At 30.5% G+C, this 18546-nt stretch overlaps 1 protein-coding gene across 1 annotated transcript in view; it reads right to left on the bottom strand.

The window, feature by feature from the left end:
- LOC105365527 (uncharacterized) overlaps positions 1 to 14288 on the bottom strand; it is a 33590-nt gene extending 19302 nt beyond the window's left edge. The window contains exon 1 of the mRNA XM_011503720.1: positions 14189 to 14288. Within this exon, the coding sequence (XP_011502022.1) occupies positions 14189 to 14288 (100 nt within the window). The remainder of the gene's footprint in view (positions 1 to 14188) is intronic.
- Positions 14289 to 18546: the final 4258 nt, after the last annotated feature.

Raw genomic sequence — 18546 nt, 5'->3', positions numbered from 1 at the left:
ATGTCTTCCATCCCCCACCCCCCACCCCCCCCCACCACACCCCCGCCACCCCTTGACCGACGTGTTCTTTTTTATTTTCAGCTATTTCGGTTATTCGGCTATTCGCCGCGGTCATAATGCGTTATAATCGCCGATGTTCGGAGCATCCGAGATTTCATTCCGACTTTGTAATTTCAAAACTAACGAGCCGTATTTGTTTTTCATTTTTTAATCCTATGTGGGAGGGGTTAAGGCGGCTCAGTATCCTCTCTGTTGGGCGAATTTTTCAAATGCTAAAAACATCCTATATATTTACCATTTTATTTTCATTGTGCAACTCGTGCGAACGAAGGCTCTTTTATCTTTCTCCTTAGGACACTTATGGTTTTAGCATCTATTTTTCCCATACATATTAAGCCCGTACAAGTTTCTGAAATTATTTGCAATACTACTTGCATCGTAAGAAGAGCTTCTCTTTTCGAGAGGATTACGCTTCGAGCAGGAGAATTCAATGGTGCTGGTAAATTTTTATATAATACAACTATTCTCTTGTACTTTCATGAACAAATGTATACTTCTAATTGATAATGTATAATGATTCGTATATTATTCAAATGTACATTAACGATTTGTATAATATGTAAGCTCAAATACTTTTCGTACTTTCTAATGCTTTTGAAAAAGTATTTGTATTATGTAATTATTGGTTTGGGACATGGCCAAGGTTGTTTGTATGTCTCATTAAAGGATACGCTCTCGTTATCTACACTGTTTACACTTATTTTTATCATTATTGTTATTGTTGTTGTTGTTGTTGTTGTTGTTATTAAAATAAAAATTTCTCACAATATACGCCGGTATAATCTAATTTAGTAGGAGTTATTTTAAAAACATTATCCATTAAATTGTCTTTAAGAATGTCTCTAATTGTCGAGCTTTTATAAAATTTGATTTCATATTGCCTTAAAATATTTTTACAATATTCGATAACCATTTTATTATTTTGTTATTTTATCTGTCTTTCAATTACTGAAATAAAATTACTATTTATGAATGTATGAGTGAGAAGTGCGTAAGTATGAGCGTGAGTTGGTGCGTGCGCGCGCGTATAATACCGATCACTCGTATATTTTACGTTTTGAAATTGAATAACCGATAATTAAGTTATAAAAAATGATATTCAAATATAACTTTATTAGAGAATATTCATATTCATATTAATAACAATAATCAATATGTACAATATAAGTAGGATAAATTTATTAAAAATCGACAGTAGCAAATTGCAAAAGCATGTGCATATATTAAGTTCACGGAGCTTAAGTAATGTATTACTTATTATCTCGGTTTGAAAAATTGTACAAATACGATACTTTTATAAGAGTTTTGATTAGCCGTTTCATATACCAATTGATATTTATTAAATTAGCATTCATTTAAGAATCGTATTGTGAAATATATTCTTTTGTCCTATAATCATCACAGTAGGCACTCCTTGTTTAGTCATTTACAATAATTAGAATTAATGGCCTGCTTTGTAAAAACATTAAAACAAAAACAAAAACAAAAATAAAAACAACAAAAAAATACTCTAGGCATACTCAATTCTGATTTGTTTTAGAGCGACTAATGAGATGGGGAAAGCTACAAAAACATATAAGAGAAGTGGATGCAAAAAAGGAAAGCTGAAAATAACGAGCTCCCAACTAAATGACGAAAGATTTTTATTGACACATGCAATATTGGAATGATTACATTAATTAAAATTAACTTTATTCAGTAAATCTTTATAATATTTTGAGTAGCAGTTGTAGTACATACGTTAATTACAATAGTATTTCTTCATCTAATTAATGCGTATGTGTATGGTCATAACTTTTTACAAACTTTTTATCAAATGAATTTAGTAAATATAAGAATAATATAATAATATAATTATATGATAATATAATTGAATTAAAAATACAAATAATACGATAAATTTAAATTCAATAATATAAGAATATGTCAATTAAATTTCTATGAAATTCATGTTCGAAAAATCATATAATCAGCTCGATTTATTTATGGAAATAATCGTAAATAATATAAGTCTACTTTACAATAAATTTATTGAACACGTAAAGAAGACCATGTTTAATTTTAATTTAATGTGGTTATAGTGGTTGAAAATAATGGTACACTCGATATATTAATTTAATGGCAAAGCGGACTTGTATTTTAAATAAGTGTGTGTTAGATTAATAAAGGCTTGATACCGTAATTATAAAGCAATATATAATAATGTTCGCTTGGGTTGAATAGCTGCAATGAGCGATTTTGCTCATATCGTTTTGAATATCGTTTCGTTGTTGGTAATTGTAAAAAATATTAATTTCACTTAACATTCGATTGAAAATACTATTTCATATTCTGCTTTGTACATTGTTCCCCCCCCCCATCATCATCCTTCAAATTTAATAATTAATTTATTTAAAATAATCAAAACAGACGCGTGGCAATAGCGTACAATTGCCGAGGGGCATAACCATCAAAATTTCAAACTGACAGTAAATTGAGAGTCTATGCCCGGATATATTTAAATAATAATCAAATTATTGAAACATATAATCAAAGACATATTACCGTAACAATCAATAGCTTATATACTCTAACAATCTTACACGGCAATTAATGTGTACAGAACAAAATCACATTTTACTGTCATGTCATTAATAGGGGTTGGGCTATCGGCTAATTATTTAAATGGAAATACAGTTTTGGCAAATATTGCATTTAAAGAGCGCGTACGTAACTGTAGTGAAATTGGTTTTCATAAAAGCGCATAATAAGCCAAGATTAATCGCTCGTGGAGGAGCGGCTGATAAGGGGAAAAGACAAGGAAGGCAATATGGGACTCGAAAGTCAAGGTCGCACGTACTCATTTGGCCCGGTCGCTACGAAACCGACGTCCTAGTAACATCGTCTATCGACCGTTTTCAAATAAATATTTCGCAAGCATTAGCGTATCTACGGCGTACAAAAGGTTATTTCCACGGGGCGCAGGGAAGAGGGGGCCGAGCAATTTCTCGAGCAGTGGAATAAGCTTTGCTTGTTTGTTGTTCGATCGATGAGAGAAAAATTACGATTGCCTGGGTATGCCAATATGGTTGAAACTGAGCCATTTGTTCGTCAGATTTGGCGAATTGCGTACTATCGCTCAAAAAAGAAGTTCCCCCGTAAAAGAAATCTACTCGAATATTTCAAGTACAAATGCTTATGGAGCAATTACAATGTGCACTTATGTTGATAGTTAGGCACAATTGGTTGGCGCGTGTCTCTGTTATGACGATTTTCAACGTATTGGAAAGTTCATATATAAAAGTGTGCCGAGTAATTTTGTTATTGTATAACGAAGGACTTTCTTTTACATAAAACTTTCCAAAGCTGTATATAAGCTACTCCGTACATTGTAGAATACAGTGTTCTTAGCAATCATCTATTCGTTAAAATAAAACGAATGAATTGAAATTTCTTTAAATATTCCTTATAAGCGAGCGTATTGAATTATAATGAGCCGAACCAATCGAAACATCAGTGCACATTGCATGATCATTCAACTTCTTAATATATTTTTAAATTAGTATCGTGCCGGTAATTTTGTCTTGCCAGTAATTAATGGAAGGACCTTCATTCCTTCGAAATTCGTATTGATGTAAGCGAATGTAAATGAAAAAGGTTCGACGACGTCGTGAAATTAATTTAGTTGGCGCACAATCTATTAAAAATTCGATCAAACATATTAATCATGGTATATTCATAGCTTATTCCTCAGTCTATAATAATTATTTATTGTACGAAATTATATCGATAGTCGATATGCAATGTGGCTCTTTCATTTCTAAAAAGTTTATTTGGAAATTACATCGTAAAGGTCAAACGTATATAGCGTATTTAAAAAATTAAGCAAAAATTACGACGATCATTCGATTCGAGAAATTTTAATTTTAAACGCTAAACGATACAATATCACAAACGACTAATTATTCGTTTCATTTGCATTTTTAATGTATTTCTAGATTGCAAAATAACAGTGGAATAGATTTCCTAGATAATGGGCTTTGGATGTAAGTATGGCTCTCGGGATCGCTGTAATGGAAAAATTCTCGGAATCAGCCTTTTTAAAGGAAGTGAATCTCCTTCCACGGGATAGTTAACTCGCTTCTTTACCTATTTTTTGTTGTTTTTTTTTATTTTAATTTTTTTTTTTGTTGCCTCGAATGCGAAACGCATCGCATTTTTTTATCTTCTGCGGTAAGTTGTCGTGGAAAAAAAGCTCATCCACGTACGTGGGAGTGCTCGCTGTGTGAAAAGTACGTCAACGAAGTTATCACGAGAGGCGTAAAAGCACTGCACGGCCCTGCTGTAGAATCGAGTAATTTGTGTCGCCTAAGGCTAGCAAATATCCGGCGAAATAAAAAATATATATAAATTGCTAATGGCAATTACGGGGGGCCGACATCAACATCTTACCGCACGTAAACAATTGGCGTGACAATGGCCAGAAAATCCCCTAAATCGCCCCAGTCCAAGTTCCATCCGATCAATCAGGCTATCAAATGTCAACTCGTTTACGTTAATTGAATCGTCAGTGACGAGTACGACGACACGCGTAACGACACGAGCTTTCGAGAGTATGCCAGGGCATTGCAGTCGGACAGCTTTTTACTTAAAGCTCCGCGCGATCGACAGCAAATTCTACGAAGCGAGGACTATTCATGTTCATATCTGATTGTCTCGCGTTCGTACATTTGCGATGGACGTCGAGAGGCATGACGTCGATAGCACACATGTGTTGAGAGGGGGTGGGAAGAACGAAAATAACGTAAACGCGTCGGGGCATTGTAGACGGTGCTTGGTTGTTATTCATATTCGACATTTCGACACTTGAAGGAACTCGTCGCGCTATGACGAGTACATTTTGTACGGACAGCACCTACTCCTACTTTGTTTTCGAGTATTTTCAATATCACTGTCAAATTTGATTATTTTTGAAACACTAATATTATATTAATCTCACTTTCAAATTTTCTATCGAGGCCAAAAGAAGCAATGCTACGAATATGTTCGTTACGCGAATAATTCTCGGACCTACTTACTAGACTATAATATATGAAAGGAGTTTGTATGCCAAAGCTTACGACGTGTGACACAAATAAATCTTAAAGGGGAGAAGACAATCTCCCAGAAAAGATATCTATTATATCTTATTTATACATATCTACTGAAGCAACTAACATCGAACCTCTCTCTCACACACACACACACACACACACACACACACACATATATATATATATATATTAGATAGGATAATCGTACGATTCGTAGAGGATTAAAGTCGGAGGAAGTTACATGTGTGGATTGTAGCAGTATCAGCCGAGTTTAAATTAAGTATAAAAAGAAAAAAAATTGAAAAATCGAAAAAATAAAATAAGGTAAATATCCCTCTCAAATTTCTCAGCAATTAATTGGAGGAGGAGGGGAGCGCATGTGTAATGTAATAATGGAATACTTCAATTATAAATGATGGCACAGGTCCATTGTCAATTATTATGAGCGTCACGTTGTATTGTACATGCATCGAGCAATAATGTTAATGTTTTTTTTTCATTCTTCTTTTTTTCTCATCCACATTCTTCTATATCATTTTTCTATTCTCCCTTTGCCTTCACTGCCTTTTTAAATTATACTCACGGCTTTATCCTTTAATTCATTCTCTTATTACATCCTCTTCTTGTTATTTGTGTATCGCTTGTTATCTTTATTCGGACCATCAATAGCTAAGCAAAAGTACTCGGGTACTCAAAGCTTCTCGCTGAAGGCGAGCTTTTTATATCGTTAGTTGGCTTTGTATTGCGGTACTTCTGACAGTACGTGAATGTAAAAATAAAAGATTTTTGTAACTTATAATCCATAGACCTACGAAATGACTAGATAGCCGTTTAGTTTTACAGTATTTTTATACACTTATTTTATTTTAAACGAGATTTAATAAAATTCTTTTTATCGTATGAATAATCACATTTAAGTATAAGATCTTACTTGATTTATTTATTACACAGTCTTATTCTTATTGAATCAATCGAGTTATTTTGTATATCATAATTAGACAGAAATTATATTTGATATGTTTTTTTTTAGTAATTAATAATTATAATTATCGCTTGAAATTATTCAAATTTTATTCCATATATATATAATACAGTAGGTACGTACACACTCACGTGTACGTGTATTACATGAATTTAGAACTCTATATTTCTTCTTTTATAATAATTTAATGTCTAGTTGCTACTATTTATAAAAGTTGTATATGCTATACGTGACAATATTTTTATTGCGATGATAAGAAGAATAAGAAATATAGTAACGTTACTACGAGAAAAAGTAAATAATGTACTTTGCTTTCTTCTTTACACATAAAAATGAAAATGACAGCGGAAAACCTATAATGAATATGACTTTTGCTTAAATTGCTCTTTCGCAAAATAATAAATTTATCATATTGTATTTGCTTCGATAACGTAGCTCAATGCCTTAAGTAGATGCACACAGCTTTTATATAAACAAAATGACATGTGCCTTATATTATAAATTTAAACGAAGTATAATTATTATATAATAATAATATCATTTAACTTTTACAAATGATAATGAAAAATTTAAACGTTTTTATATTTACTGTTACAATATTAATATGCATTAATTATTCTAATTTTTGTTCAAACTCATGATTATTGCAATATTCCAATCAAATATCTATGCGATTTATCATTAAGACGACAATTACTGGATCTTCGAATATAATCCGATAAGACTTTAATCACTTGTTTTTAATCATTGTGAGCATTTGAAGAAATATTATTAACACTTTTTTTTCATTAATTGATTCCTTTCTTATACAATTATTTTTCATAGCGGTATTTAATATTCTCAATTTTTCAATAATGTATTATTATAATAATACCGTTTTATAAGAGTTTATAACGTTAAAGTAAAGTAAATTATTCTACGTCTGCTACAAGTTACGTTTGATTATTTAATTTTTCAATGCCCAAATTTTGATTCACCATCATCCTTGATTCACGTAATGTAACTATAATTATAAATGATTTATATAATATATCGATATATTTGCTTTAAATTAAAGTTATTAAAGTCCAATTGTATTTTTTCATTAAACTTTCTCGCAAAGGAGGATTAAATATCAGAAATTCAATTTAAAAAATGCTCTTGAATATTTTCATTTGATTTTCGCGATAATTAAATTTTTAAGTTATAAGTTCGTTTGTTTGAACAAATTTTTTCGCGATTCAACATTTTTTATTAATTACATTTCTTTTTTAATTTAAATTTAGAAGGAATAAAAAATTAAAAATCATTTTATTGTAGTTTATTTTAATAATTATTTTGAAGGCACTTGATGCTACGGAGACAATAATTTATCTGCAATTACTAAATAAACATTCATACTTTAAATTGGAAATTTTTATTTCGGAATTGTATTTTAATTTAAAGTAAATAAGGAAAAAAGACTGAAAAAATATATAAAAAATACAAAGAAATAAATGCTTATATATGGCATTATTTTCTTTTTACATGCCATACACAAATAATGAATTTTGGGTCTACGGAATGTGTATGCTTTATGGAACTTTTAACGAGAATATTATTGAATCAGTAAATTTCTCAATGTTCTGGCTTATTCGTGAATTTATCAAATTTAAATATGTAATATTAAACTAATGTCAAATAATTTTGCTTATACTATCCAAATAACATATGTTTTTTTTTTTTTTTTTATGATTATATAGCATTATAGTCGATCATAACTGATTAAATCATATGGAAACTAAAATGATACGTATTTATTATTTTATGGTTCAAATGATTGATTATTAAATTATTATGAATTCAGTATCGACATTATTGAGAAATAATTAGCTATACCATTAATAATTTTTTTATTAACCCCAACAACCTCTCAACTTAGTAGTTCAATTTTCTTCATAATTAATGCAAATGAACATCATCATTATATCAAGATTCTTCGAAGAAACGTTAAAATACAATGATCAATGAAATATTAAAAGTGGTAAGTGAAAATATACATAAAAACATATAAATAATATGATTTGGTATTATTGAAATAAATAACAGAAATTACAGCTCCACACTAAAAATGATTATGATTAATAAATACTAGCATTAATAAATTCAGATTCTCATTATATTTATATTATAATTTTATTTAAAAAAAAATTGTTAAAAATTAAATTAATTTTAACAAAAGATTCTTTAATAATTGGTGAATTCCTAAAATATTCAAACGATTTGCGCATGAAAAACATTTTTGAACATTTAGTAAATATTTTAAACTTCATTGTTATATAATATAAATTATAATGGAATTTTTTATCGTCTCAAATAAAAATAATTGAAATTTTTAAAAACTATTATAAGAAAAAACTATTTTATTTGAAATTGAATTTGAAAGTTTCAATATGTTTTATATTTATTTAAGTAAATTTTTCATTATATATTCAACTTTTACGAATGAATTTTAGAATATAAATAAAGATTTCTATAATTTTATAATCCCATATAAAAATCACATTTTTTTAAATGCACATTTCATGATAATTGATAAAATGTAATATAATATATAGGAGTAAAAAAAAATAACTGTGCCTTAAGAATCGAGTTTATATTAAGATTATTTTATAATTACAAATTTGACTTATTTATAAAGACAGAATGAACATTAAGCTAGTAGATAAATACGGTGATAATTTATTATTATCTGCAAACTTCGGATATTGTTACGTGTCATTTGGAATTTAATAGTAAAAAGTAAGGGAGAATGAAATTTACATTGAGAAGACTGAAAGAAATTCCATTTCTTTATATATTTCTTAATTTTCATTTGCTGACTTTATGAAGTTGAGAGTCATTATCTCTATTTTGGTTAATGCTACGGATTAACCTTACGCATTCATTTATAAATTAAGCGATTATATTTCGAGAAATTTATTCGATATACAAATGTATGATTTAACAGAGTTCTCAGTCTTCAGTGTACCTGTATTTATATTGAAAAATTCTTATCTTTGAGTACTTCTTTATCACTTATTTATGAAATGAAATGTCCAAGAGTCGCATGAACTATTTGCTGTTTCAGCAAAACTTTTAGCCGACGTACCAGACAGATATGACAAAAGATTTTGCTTTCTCAGCTAACGAGTTTGTCTGATATTGATGAATTGTCGCATAGACTTTTGCAATAGAATCTAACAATTGTTAATCGTGATCTTAAAAAGCTTTCCTTTATAAAAAATAAACTATCGATTGTAACATTAATCCATAGCCTAATGACAATATATTTCCACTGGCTATTACGTAAAGGCACACACACACACGCACACACACACACGCACGCGCGCACACACACACACACACACACATGTTTTAATAATGTTGTTCATCACGTTTGATTAAAGAACGTCTGTCTGCAATAAGTAAAGTGCTTTTTCGCAATTGTTAGTAATCTGTAAAACCTGATGAAGTTCCCGTAGAATCTTATTGCACTCGATTGGCAGTGCAGTGTCTCACTCGTTTGAAGGCCCTTCTGAAAATGTGCCACCGCAAAATGTTTATCGATATAGCGGGCGAATGTCTACAAACGTATTTCTTAAAATGGGCAATTGATGCAGGAGTTGGTTGTCGTTGAATCGGCAGCGATGACGACGAGTTTCCAGGAAGGCGGAAAAGGATCAGCAGAGCCAAAGGAAGCGAGGTAACGGAGGAAGATATGGTACACGCGGAGGTTTACGCGTTACATGCGATATTCTAATGGATCGTCGCCGTATAAACGGCCTCGCATTTAGTCGAATGGGCAAAAGAGCTGTTATTTGCGGTGCACTTGAATCGAATTGGCTGCAGTTTGCATAATCTCCACCAATGGGATTTATTCTAAATGTATTCTAAATACGCGGTCGTTGGCGTGTGTGCGTGCGATGCGAGCTGTATATGGGAAAATGTCCGGACTACCACAACGCCATTGGTCAGCCTCGTTCCGTCTTTATGACGTATTATTGCTTTTCCCTTTTTACCTAATTTTTTTGTTTTTGTGTCTTTCCCCTGGCCAGCCTCATAACGTCTCTCTGACATTTCTTTCTATATTTATTCGATTCTTTTTCGTTTGTCGATCTGTACTTCCGAGTAACATCCATCCGATGTACGAAGGTTGAGAAATTCATACTAAAAGTGCTTATTTGTCGAAGTTAACTGCATTCACGCTAGAATGGCGATAATTTTCATCTTTTTGTAATAATCGTAATATTTTGTTTCATATTTTATTGTTATATTAAAACGATGAATATTCTTTATTCAAATTTTGTGAACTTTTGCCACATTATATTGTCGTTGCATTAAATTAGTATTTTATTTTTTAATTAAAAAGAAATATTATGAAATTTCGTTAGCAATAAAACCAATGGTTTATCAATATTCATTGGACGTAAGGATATATAATTATTTCGCTGGATTAAAATTATTCCCAAAATAGTAACTGATCTGATAAATGAATAATTCGTGGCTAAAAATAAAAGATATTAATTTGAAAATTAAATTACATTATAATGTATAAAATTGGATAAAATTGCATGGGACAAAATACTGGTAATTTTAAAAAATTTTATTATTTAACCTTTATTTCGACATATTTATATTTCCCGGTATTTAAATGTGTTGGTTAACGAACTGGTAATTGTATAAGTAAAAATAAAAAATAAAAACAGATTTTTATCCCTCGATAATTTATTTGTAATATTTTTGTTTTAGCGACAATATAATAAAATCTTGTTTTTCAAAAATATATAATAAATCAATTTCGTTACTTAACATTTTCTTTTTTTTTTAAAATTATATACGAGTTTAAGTTATTTGAGAGCATAGTCATTCATTTTTTCCAATCGCTTAATTCGCCGACAACATTAATATTCTCCTTACTTGTACTTACTTGAAACATCAATTAAGTTTAATATTTTATAACGTTTACACGTTATTAATATGGAGCACTTTTCAAAATTTCATAAGAAGGCTGTTTCGTAGGATTACATTGTCATTTACGAGCTTTGTTAATTTAATCTGTCATAAGAAAGTTTCTCGTCTACTAAAGGTTTCTATTAAAGGTTCTATTAAATCTATAAACGAATGCGTAAGAATTATAAAATTCTCATAAATTGAAAAGTAACGCGTAGATTTTACGTAATATTTCATTACCAATTTTTATTATTTATTTATTTATAATTATTTATTTATATTATTTATATTATTTATTTATAACGAGCATCGATAATATCTAGTATCATTAATCAACATCAACAACGAGAACAAAATCAAAATCAAGTGTGAAATATTCAGTATAGAAAACTTGCAACTATCGATCATCGTAAACATTCATTTTTATTTACACAAAAAATCTGATAAATTTTTTATTTATATTCCCATGTACTTATTGCACTATTATATATATATATATATATATATATATATAATGTCTTAATATTATAAAAGTATTTTCTTAATTTTATACAAATTTAAGATAATTATTATTATTATCTATTATTAATTTTTGCGTTGCAGTAAAGTTAAATTATTATGTATTTATTCTTTTTTTTTTTTTATAAAATATAATTACAATCTTTTTACAGCTTTTTGCTCTATAGAATTTTCAATGTTTATCACCTAATTATAAGGTACGAATAATCGATTTTGTAGACACGTAATTTGAAATGAAATGCCTATATTCCAATATTTTCATTCACGCAGAAGAATATTTTATACAAATTGATACCGGGAAATGGATAATTATTGTAAAATACGTGATAATACAGGACGAATTTTGAAGGCATAAAACACGGGAAATTTCTTATCTCACGATCATTTACGATTGTCGTTTATAAAAATAGTGCAAAGGCGAGAAAGCGTTTTATAACTTTGCGTCATTTAAGCAGATTTATCGTAATAGCTGTTACCGTCGTTCAAGCGCCCATGACGTCAATATGGCTCTTTTAGAGTGAATCATTTAGAGTTGTCTCGAACTGGACGATTAAGTGAAGCTGGAAGAAACTGGCAGACAACTGTCGCTGTTCTTTCTCTATATGTATACAAGAATATTTATTATTTATTCCAAATGGAGCTTTGTTTGATATACGTAAATATATTATTTGTCGAAATGGAATAGAATTATATCGAACTTTTCTATTCGGACTTTAAAGTCTTTATTCTATAAAATATTTGAAACAATTGAAATTGTTTTTTTTTTGAAAGTTCGTTGAATTTTCATAAACAACATCTTTATTAAAGACTATGCACTAATTAAACAGACAAATTTCCGTTTTTTTATTATTACAAATACTTCTTAATAACTATTTACAATTGATTTGTAACACATTTTATCTATTCACTTATATATTCAAATTACATATCAAAATTATTAGTCGTTGTAATATAAAAAGAGTTTGTTTACAAGAGGTAACGTATCATTCCATTTTATTATATATATATATATATATATATATATATAATTTGAAAGGATTTTAAAATATGGACAAATAACATGAATTTTTTAAAACAAATGCATGATAATCGAGTAAATTTTATAAATAATGATGCGAGTTAGATTAAAAAGTTTTTCAGTATACCGATTATATTTGAAATATTACATTTGAAGTAATATTTATATTTTTAATGTTCAACTACTTATTTATGAATAATATTAATGCATAGGCATCTTAAATATGAAAGGTATTTTTCTCATATTTTCCTGACCAATATTACACAAATTAATCAAATTTATTTGATATGCATCGCTATTTATTTACTTTACTTGGCTGCCAAAAGTATTACAAAGCTCTTGGAGCAGAATTTAATACTACTAAATATTACCTGGCTTGTAATGTATCATTTTGTTTCTGTTTTATTTTTTTAAATAAATGATAATATTTGATTGTATTTGGCATTTTCCATATTACAAATAATAAAATAACCACGATATTTTATGTGTAAAAATATAAATTATTTCTTCCCTGCTATAAGTTTATATGTAGCAAGCGAACAGTATCAATCGAAATTTAGTTAAAAAAAAAAAAAAAAAAAAAAAAATAAAATCAATCGCACTATAACTATAATTATAAAAGGTAATTAACCAATTAAGCGTTAATTGACGAATTAAAAATTGAATTATTAAAATTCGGAGATTTTTAAATTCACTATTACGTATTTATAAGACTGTTGTTATCATTTGCAAGTTCATGTAGAATGCGATGAATTATTAATCAAAGCTATTATTTGTATCGATGGTTTACTATCGCACATAAATTCATGATTTGATTACGCAATCGATTATCAACTATATAAACTCAATTGACTATGTATAAATTTCCATTATAATTGATTAAAGTGGATATTGTTATAAAAGAAAATTATGTTATATGTATTATGTTTTATGTTATATGTTATATTACGTACATATGAATTTAATTATGTGATTTGTAAACAATTTTATTATTAGCGCAATAAATACCGTAATTACATTTCAAATCATTTTCCTTTAAGACTTTTAGCATCCTAATCAAGATTCTTAAAATTACTGCCATGGCTTTGGGAATTCGAATTTTCAACATACTTAATTGACAATACTGGAAAATCATTAAATTCAAGTTGATTTAAGTTAGCAGTTTTACAAAATTACAACTTTGAAATTAAGCCCCGCTGAATACAATTTTAATCAATTCCTTTAAAAATCACTTCGACAATCACTTCTAAATACAATCAAGCCTCTCCCGCTCGAAACAATTAATCTTTCAGAATTTTATATAAGTTAAGTTTATACACAAGCAAACTAGTGGCTTTGAAATTTTTTCGTATAATACATAAAAACTTTAAATTTTCCAACATGGAGATGTAATAGTTCCTATCGCTTCGTCGCTTCCAGTATCGTGAGGAAGTTTCACACACAGCATTAAGAAATTTCCATAAACCGCGAGAGTAATTCGTGAATGTCGAACGTAAAAGGAAATAAGGATTCACAGCAGGATAGGGGGAAACTCAAGTCCCCGTTCTCGAATTAGTAATCTACGGTCGCAATATGAACTCTAATCACCTGCGGCGAGGACGGCAAAGAGGAAGGCAGCCAGTAGTGAGAGCCGCATCCCTGGTGAGCAGCTCTCGTGATAGAGATTCCTCATCTGGGTCTTCCTCATCTCCGATCACGGCACGACACTCACTCGGGCCCGTGGCCCATTGGTTTCCTCGCGCTCACCTCGTGTTCAGGTCGGCGCGCATATACCGGTCTAATGACACTCGCGATCGGCAGTGCAGGCGATAGCGGAGGGGGATTACTAAGGGGATGGTGATGGTGATGGTGGTGATGGTGGTGGTGGTGGTAGTGGTCAAAGGTCCACGTGGGTCGTAGACCGCGCGCAACGTCACCGGGAGCGTGGCGTTGATATGATTCTCGAGGCAGCGCGCGAGTGCCGGCGCCGAGAATCCGGAACCTGCGACGTCGCGACGCCGCGACGCCACTCCCACCCGCGCATGCTCATCAAGCGACCTCGGCCATAGCGGGCACCCCATCCCACGGCATCCCCACTCAACCCCCGTCACGATCCTTTCTCGGGCCCGATTGAATTTTTAAACCCGGACTTTCGCGCTCAGCATCCTCGGCCAGTTTTTTCTAATCTCGGCGATTGACTTAACGACCCTTCTATTAATTTGCCTAAAATAATCTTCTTTCACAAACGTCTCTTGATTCGTATTCCCGCGGTGATTCGCATTCGCGTTGACACGATCCAATGCCGCCCGCTTGTCTTTCATTTCCTTAGGGACTCTATATTGTCCTGCATTCCTTATTCATGGCTACTTTTCTCGCTCCGTACACAAAAATGAATTATGAGATTGTTGAGGTTGATAAATTTTATGGTTAAGGGCGCTTCTAACATTGCCTACTTTCATTTATTATAACTTCCATATTTAAGGCTTCCCATTGTCATGATAAAGAATGTGCTTTTTATGTTTTGTGTTGCGGATTTTGATCAACTGGATTTTTGATAAAAGGCACATACGATACGTGAGTTAATCACTGAGATACACTTGACCAAGTAATATGTTGAAATAAATTAGTATTATAACCATAATCCACAAATTATTTTCATATTATCCAGTTATTTTTATTAATTTCCAAAACAACAAGGTACAATGGAATTTGTTAGGTTGGAAACATTTTATTAGCAAGAATTGTACCTTTGAATGGGATTGAATCGAACTTTTGGAATATATTATAGAATCTTATCACTCGTCTGAATATTTTCTTTGCCTCTCTATATCGTGAGAATGAAGAAGGGTGATTCAATGAAGCATGAAAAGAATCGTAAAATGAACATTCGAGGCTCCATAAAGAGATGTTTTTAGTGAAAATGGCAACTGTGTGAATGATAAGACTTGTGAGAGCAATACGATAGTGCAAGATTAAGCTGCGGAACTAAGAAACGCATGGAAAAAAATTGAATTCCGTGTCAATATGCGATCCCTAACTCACACTACTCATCCACATTTCGGCAACTCATCAAATCGCGAACTATAAGAGTTTCGTAAGTTGTGTTACTACGAATTTATAAACAAGTACTAAACTAAATGTATTGTTTTTTTTTTTTTTTTGTTTTAACCAATAAAATCCTGTTATAATATAAGCAATTAGTGACGTTGTCATTGTGATAAATATTTTATATTTTTTTATTTTATTGATTAGTACATTGGTTTTTAATAATAGAAACGGGCCTTTATTTATGTTTATTTAATATATAAATTTAATTACTTTATGTATATTATTAGAAGTAATTGACAAAATTATTTTGATAAAATTTTCATATCTTCCAGTCTTTTCGATCACGTAAACAACGATTATCTCGTTAAATAATCTTCTCGTCCAACATACCACATACTAATTCAGCCATATAGATGTATTAAATTCTTTGTACATACATTCAAACTAAAATAATACAGTGACAGAATATTTGACTTAAATTAAATAATGCAAACATAAATCATAATAAATTGCCAATGCAATTGTTTCGTAATACAGAATATAATATTTGAACTAGTAACTAGAATTTCAAGGAATGTGCAACGATTTATCCAACCGTAGTAATCCTAATTACAAATTGCAATGGAGAATTGACAAATCTAGCCCGTGAAGGAATATTTTAAATATAAAGCTTCCACTAAATAATCCCACATAGTAATTTTAACGGCCACTAGCGTATATCTTATTAATTATTCATCGTAAAACTAATGAAAATCTTGATGAATTTGTATTATTTTATCGATATATTGTAAATAGGTAGATGAAAAATGAAATTATAAACTCAATATTCGAAGCCACTTTCATTATATCCAATTTAATTTTTTTCACACAAATATGCCATACTTCCTGCTTCTTCTCTATATAAAATAAATTACAAATATACTCGAAACCATGATTAAAATTATCGAATTAACGCGAACATTTCAAAGGCCATCGATTATTCTAATACGTTCAATACATTATAAGACATGGAAACAAATTAGAGATAATTTTGTTTAAATTTCATCTCCATAAACAAAGTTAAGTCCATGAATAAAGTAGCTGACCTGTTGGTTCTACATTTATTTCTACGAATTCAGCAACAATTTCAAATTAATAATGAAAATAATATATCATACGTCTATAGACACCACTGACCTATTAATCAAGTCATTCCCTTCCACGTGTCTGTATACAGAGGCATTCATCTACGTCTCTACGTATCCACGAGCACATCGACATATGCGCGTTTGACGAGTAAAGTATTTGTTTCTCACCAATTTTTGTTCTTACCCCCTCCCCCAGCCCCGCTGGCATTGGCACGTTAGCAAGTGCTTAATACGCACGTGCGACCCTTGCTTCGCCCTACGTCCGCGTGACGGTAAACCAATTAATTCGAGCAATATCCGCGAGTCGAAGAGCCAAAGCATGGGAATAGGGAGCATGCGGACGGCTAACTTTTACGAGCTGGCTTTCACCTCGGGCCCCCTTTCTCCCCAGCCGCATTATTATTACTTCAGTCCTCGCTTCTGTAAATTACGTTAATCCTCGCGCTCTCTTTTCCGATTTCCGCCTCGACTCTTGGATGCATCGGCCTCATTGGCTCGAGATAGGCTTTGATCGAGTGTGTGGATCGGTTATGTGGCTCAATCGTTCAGGATATGCCGCTACATTTGAGTCGATCGTCCATTTTTTATTATTTTTTTTTTTTTTTTAATAAAACTCTTACGATTTTCATTTCATTAAGTTTATCGAGGCAATTTCGAGATCGGCCAAGTTATACCTAACTTATACTATTATATATTAGTCTGCATAATGCAGGAGTGCTGGGTCAGGATATAATCGCAATTTAGATGTAATTACAATGTATTTACCTAAAGATTTCTTTTTAAAGAACTTTTTTCACTCGGAACTTTTAAAGATTTTGTAAGAGAAATTTGTTAAAAACTGTTCTTTAATTACTTAGACCGGATTATACATTTACGTAACTTGTGTGGCAATTTTCAATAATTATTACAATATATTAAAATAATATATTACAAAGCGCTTAATGCTCTGTGCTTTGTCACATGATCTGCATTTGCGTTTAAACTTTATACGAATAATTCATTGTTTCATCATAAGTACATGATACATGCGAGTAACTTTACACGTGTATGTGTATCTGTCAGCCTGCATTCACACAGATAAATAAGAGATTAATGTTTGGTTTAATGGACTTTCAGAGCGTTCAAATTTTTATTAACAGCAATAGTTAAACATAATCAAAAATAACGCAGCAACTGAACGAATAACATATCATTTTCTTAGGGCACAATTTTTTTTCACATACGATTACTATAAATAACCGAATACTATAAATTACTATAAATAATGTTAATATATTATTAACATACCTACATTCTTAAGGATTATCCATCACACGGATTAATTATGAAGACTTTATTTTTTAAAAGACACATCCAAGACAACAACGAAGTTATTGAATTTCAATATGAATACACGATAGATTTATTATAGCCATACATTTATAACGATACTCGTTTAATCGATATCTTAAAAAATCTTAACTGAAACGTGTATTAATATGCGCAGTATTATTATTAAATGAGCAGTAAATAAAAATGTTTTCTTCATTAATGCTTAAATAATTGCTATTATAATATAAATTATATAACGATAAATATTATATGATAATCGGTGAATATGGAACATTATTTTATCAGTTTTCATTTATTCGCTCCTTTTAGATTAAAAGTTATTTTCCCAAGTTTGCAGTTCAATAATGCATGAGAAGCAAACTTATTCTTCGTATAATCGCCCGAAAAAAGATACAAGTTTCTCAAGAGAGCAATTAAAGTATTAATAGCTTTGAATTCTGGAATTTTATTAGTAGTTAT

Source organism: Ceratosolen solmsi, unplaced genomic scaffold (genome assembly GCF_000503995.2).
Source record: "Ceratosolen solmsi marchali unplaced genomic scaffold, CerSol_1.0 scaffold8, whole genome shotgun sequence".
Lineage (NCBI taxonomy): Eukaryota > Metazoa > Arthropoda > Insecta > Hymenoptera > Agaonidae > Ceratosolen > Ceratosolen solmsi.
Note: the sequence above shows the minus strand (reverse complement) of the source record. Positions and strands in the feature narration are given on the sequence as shown.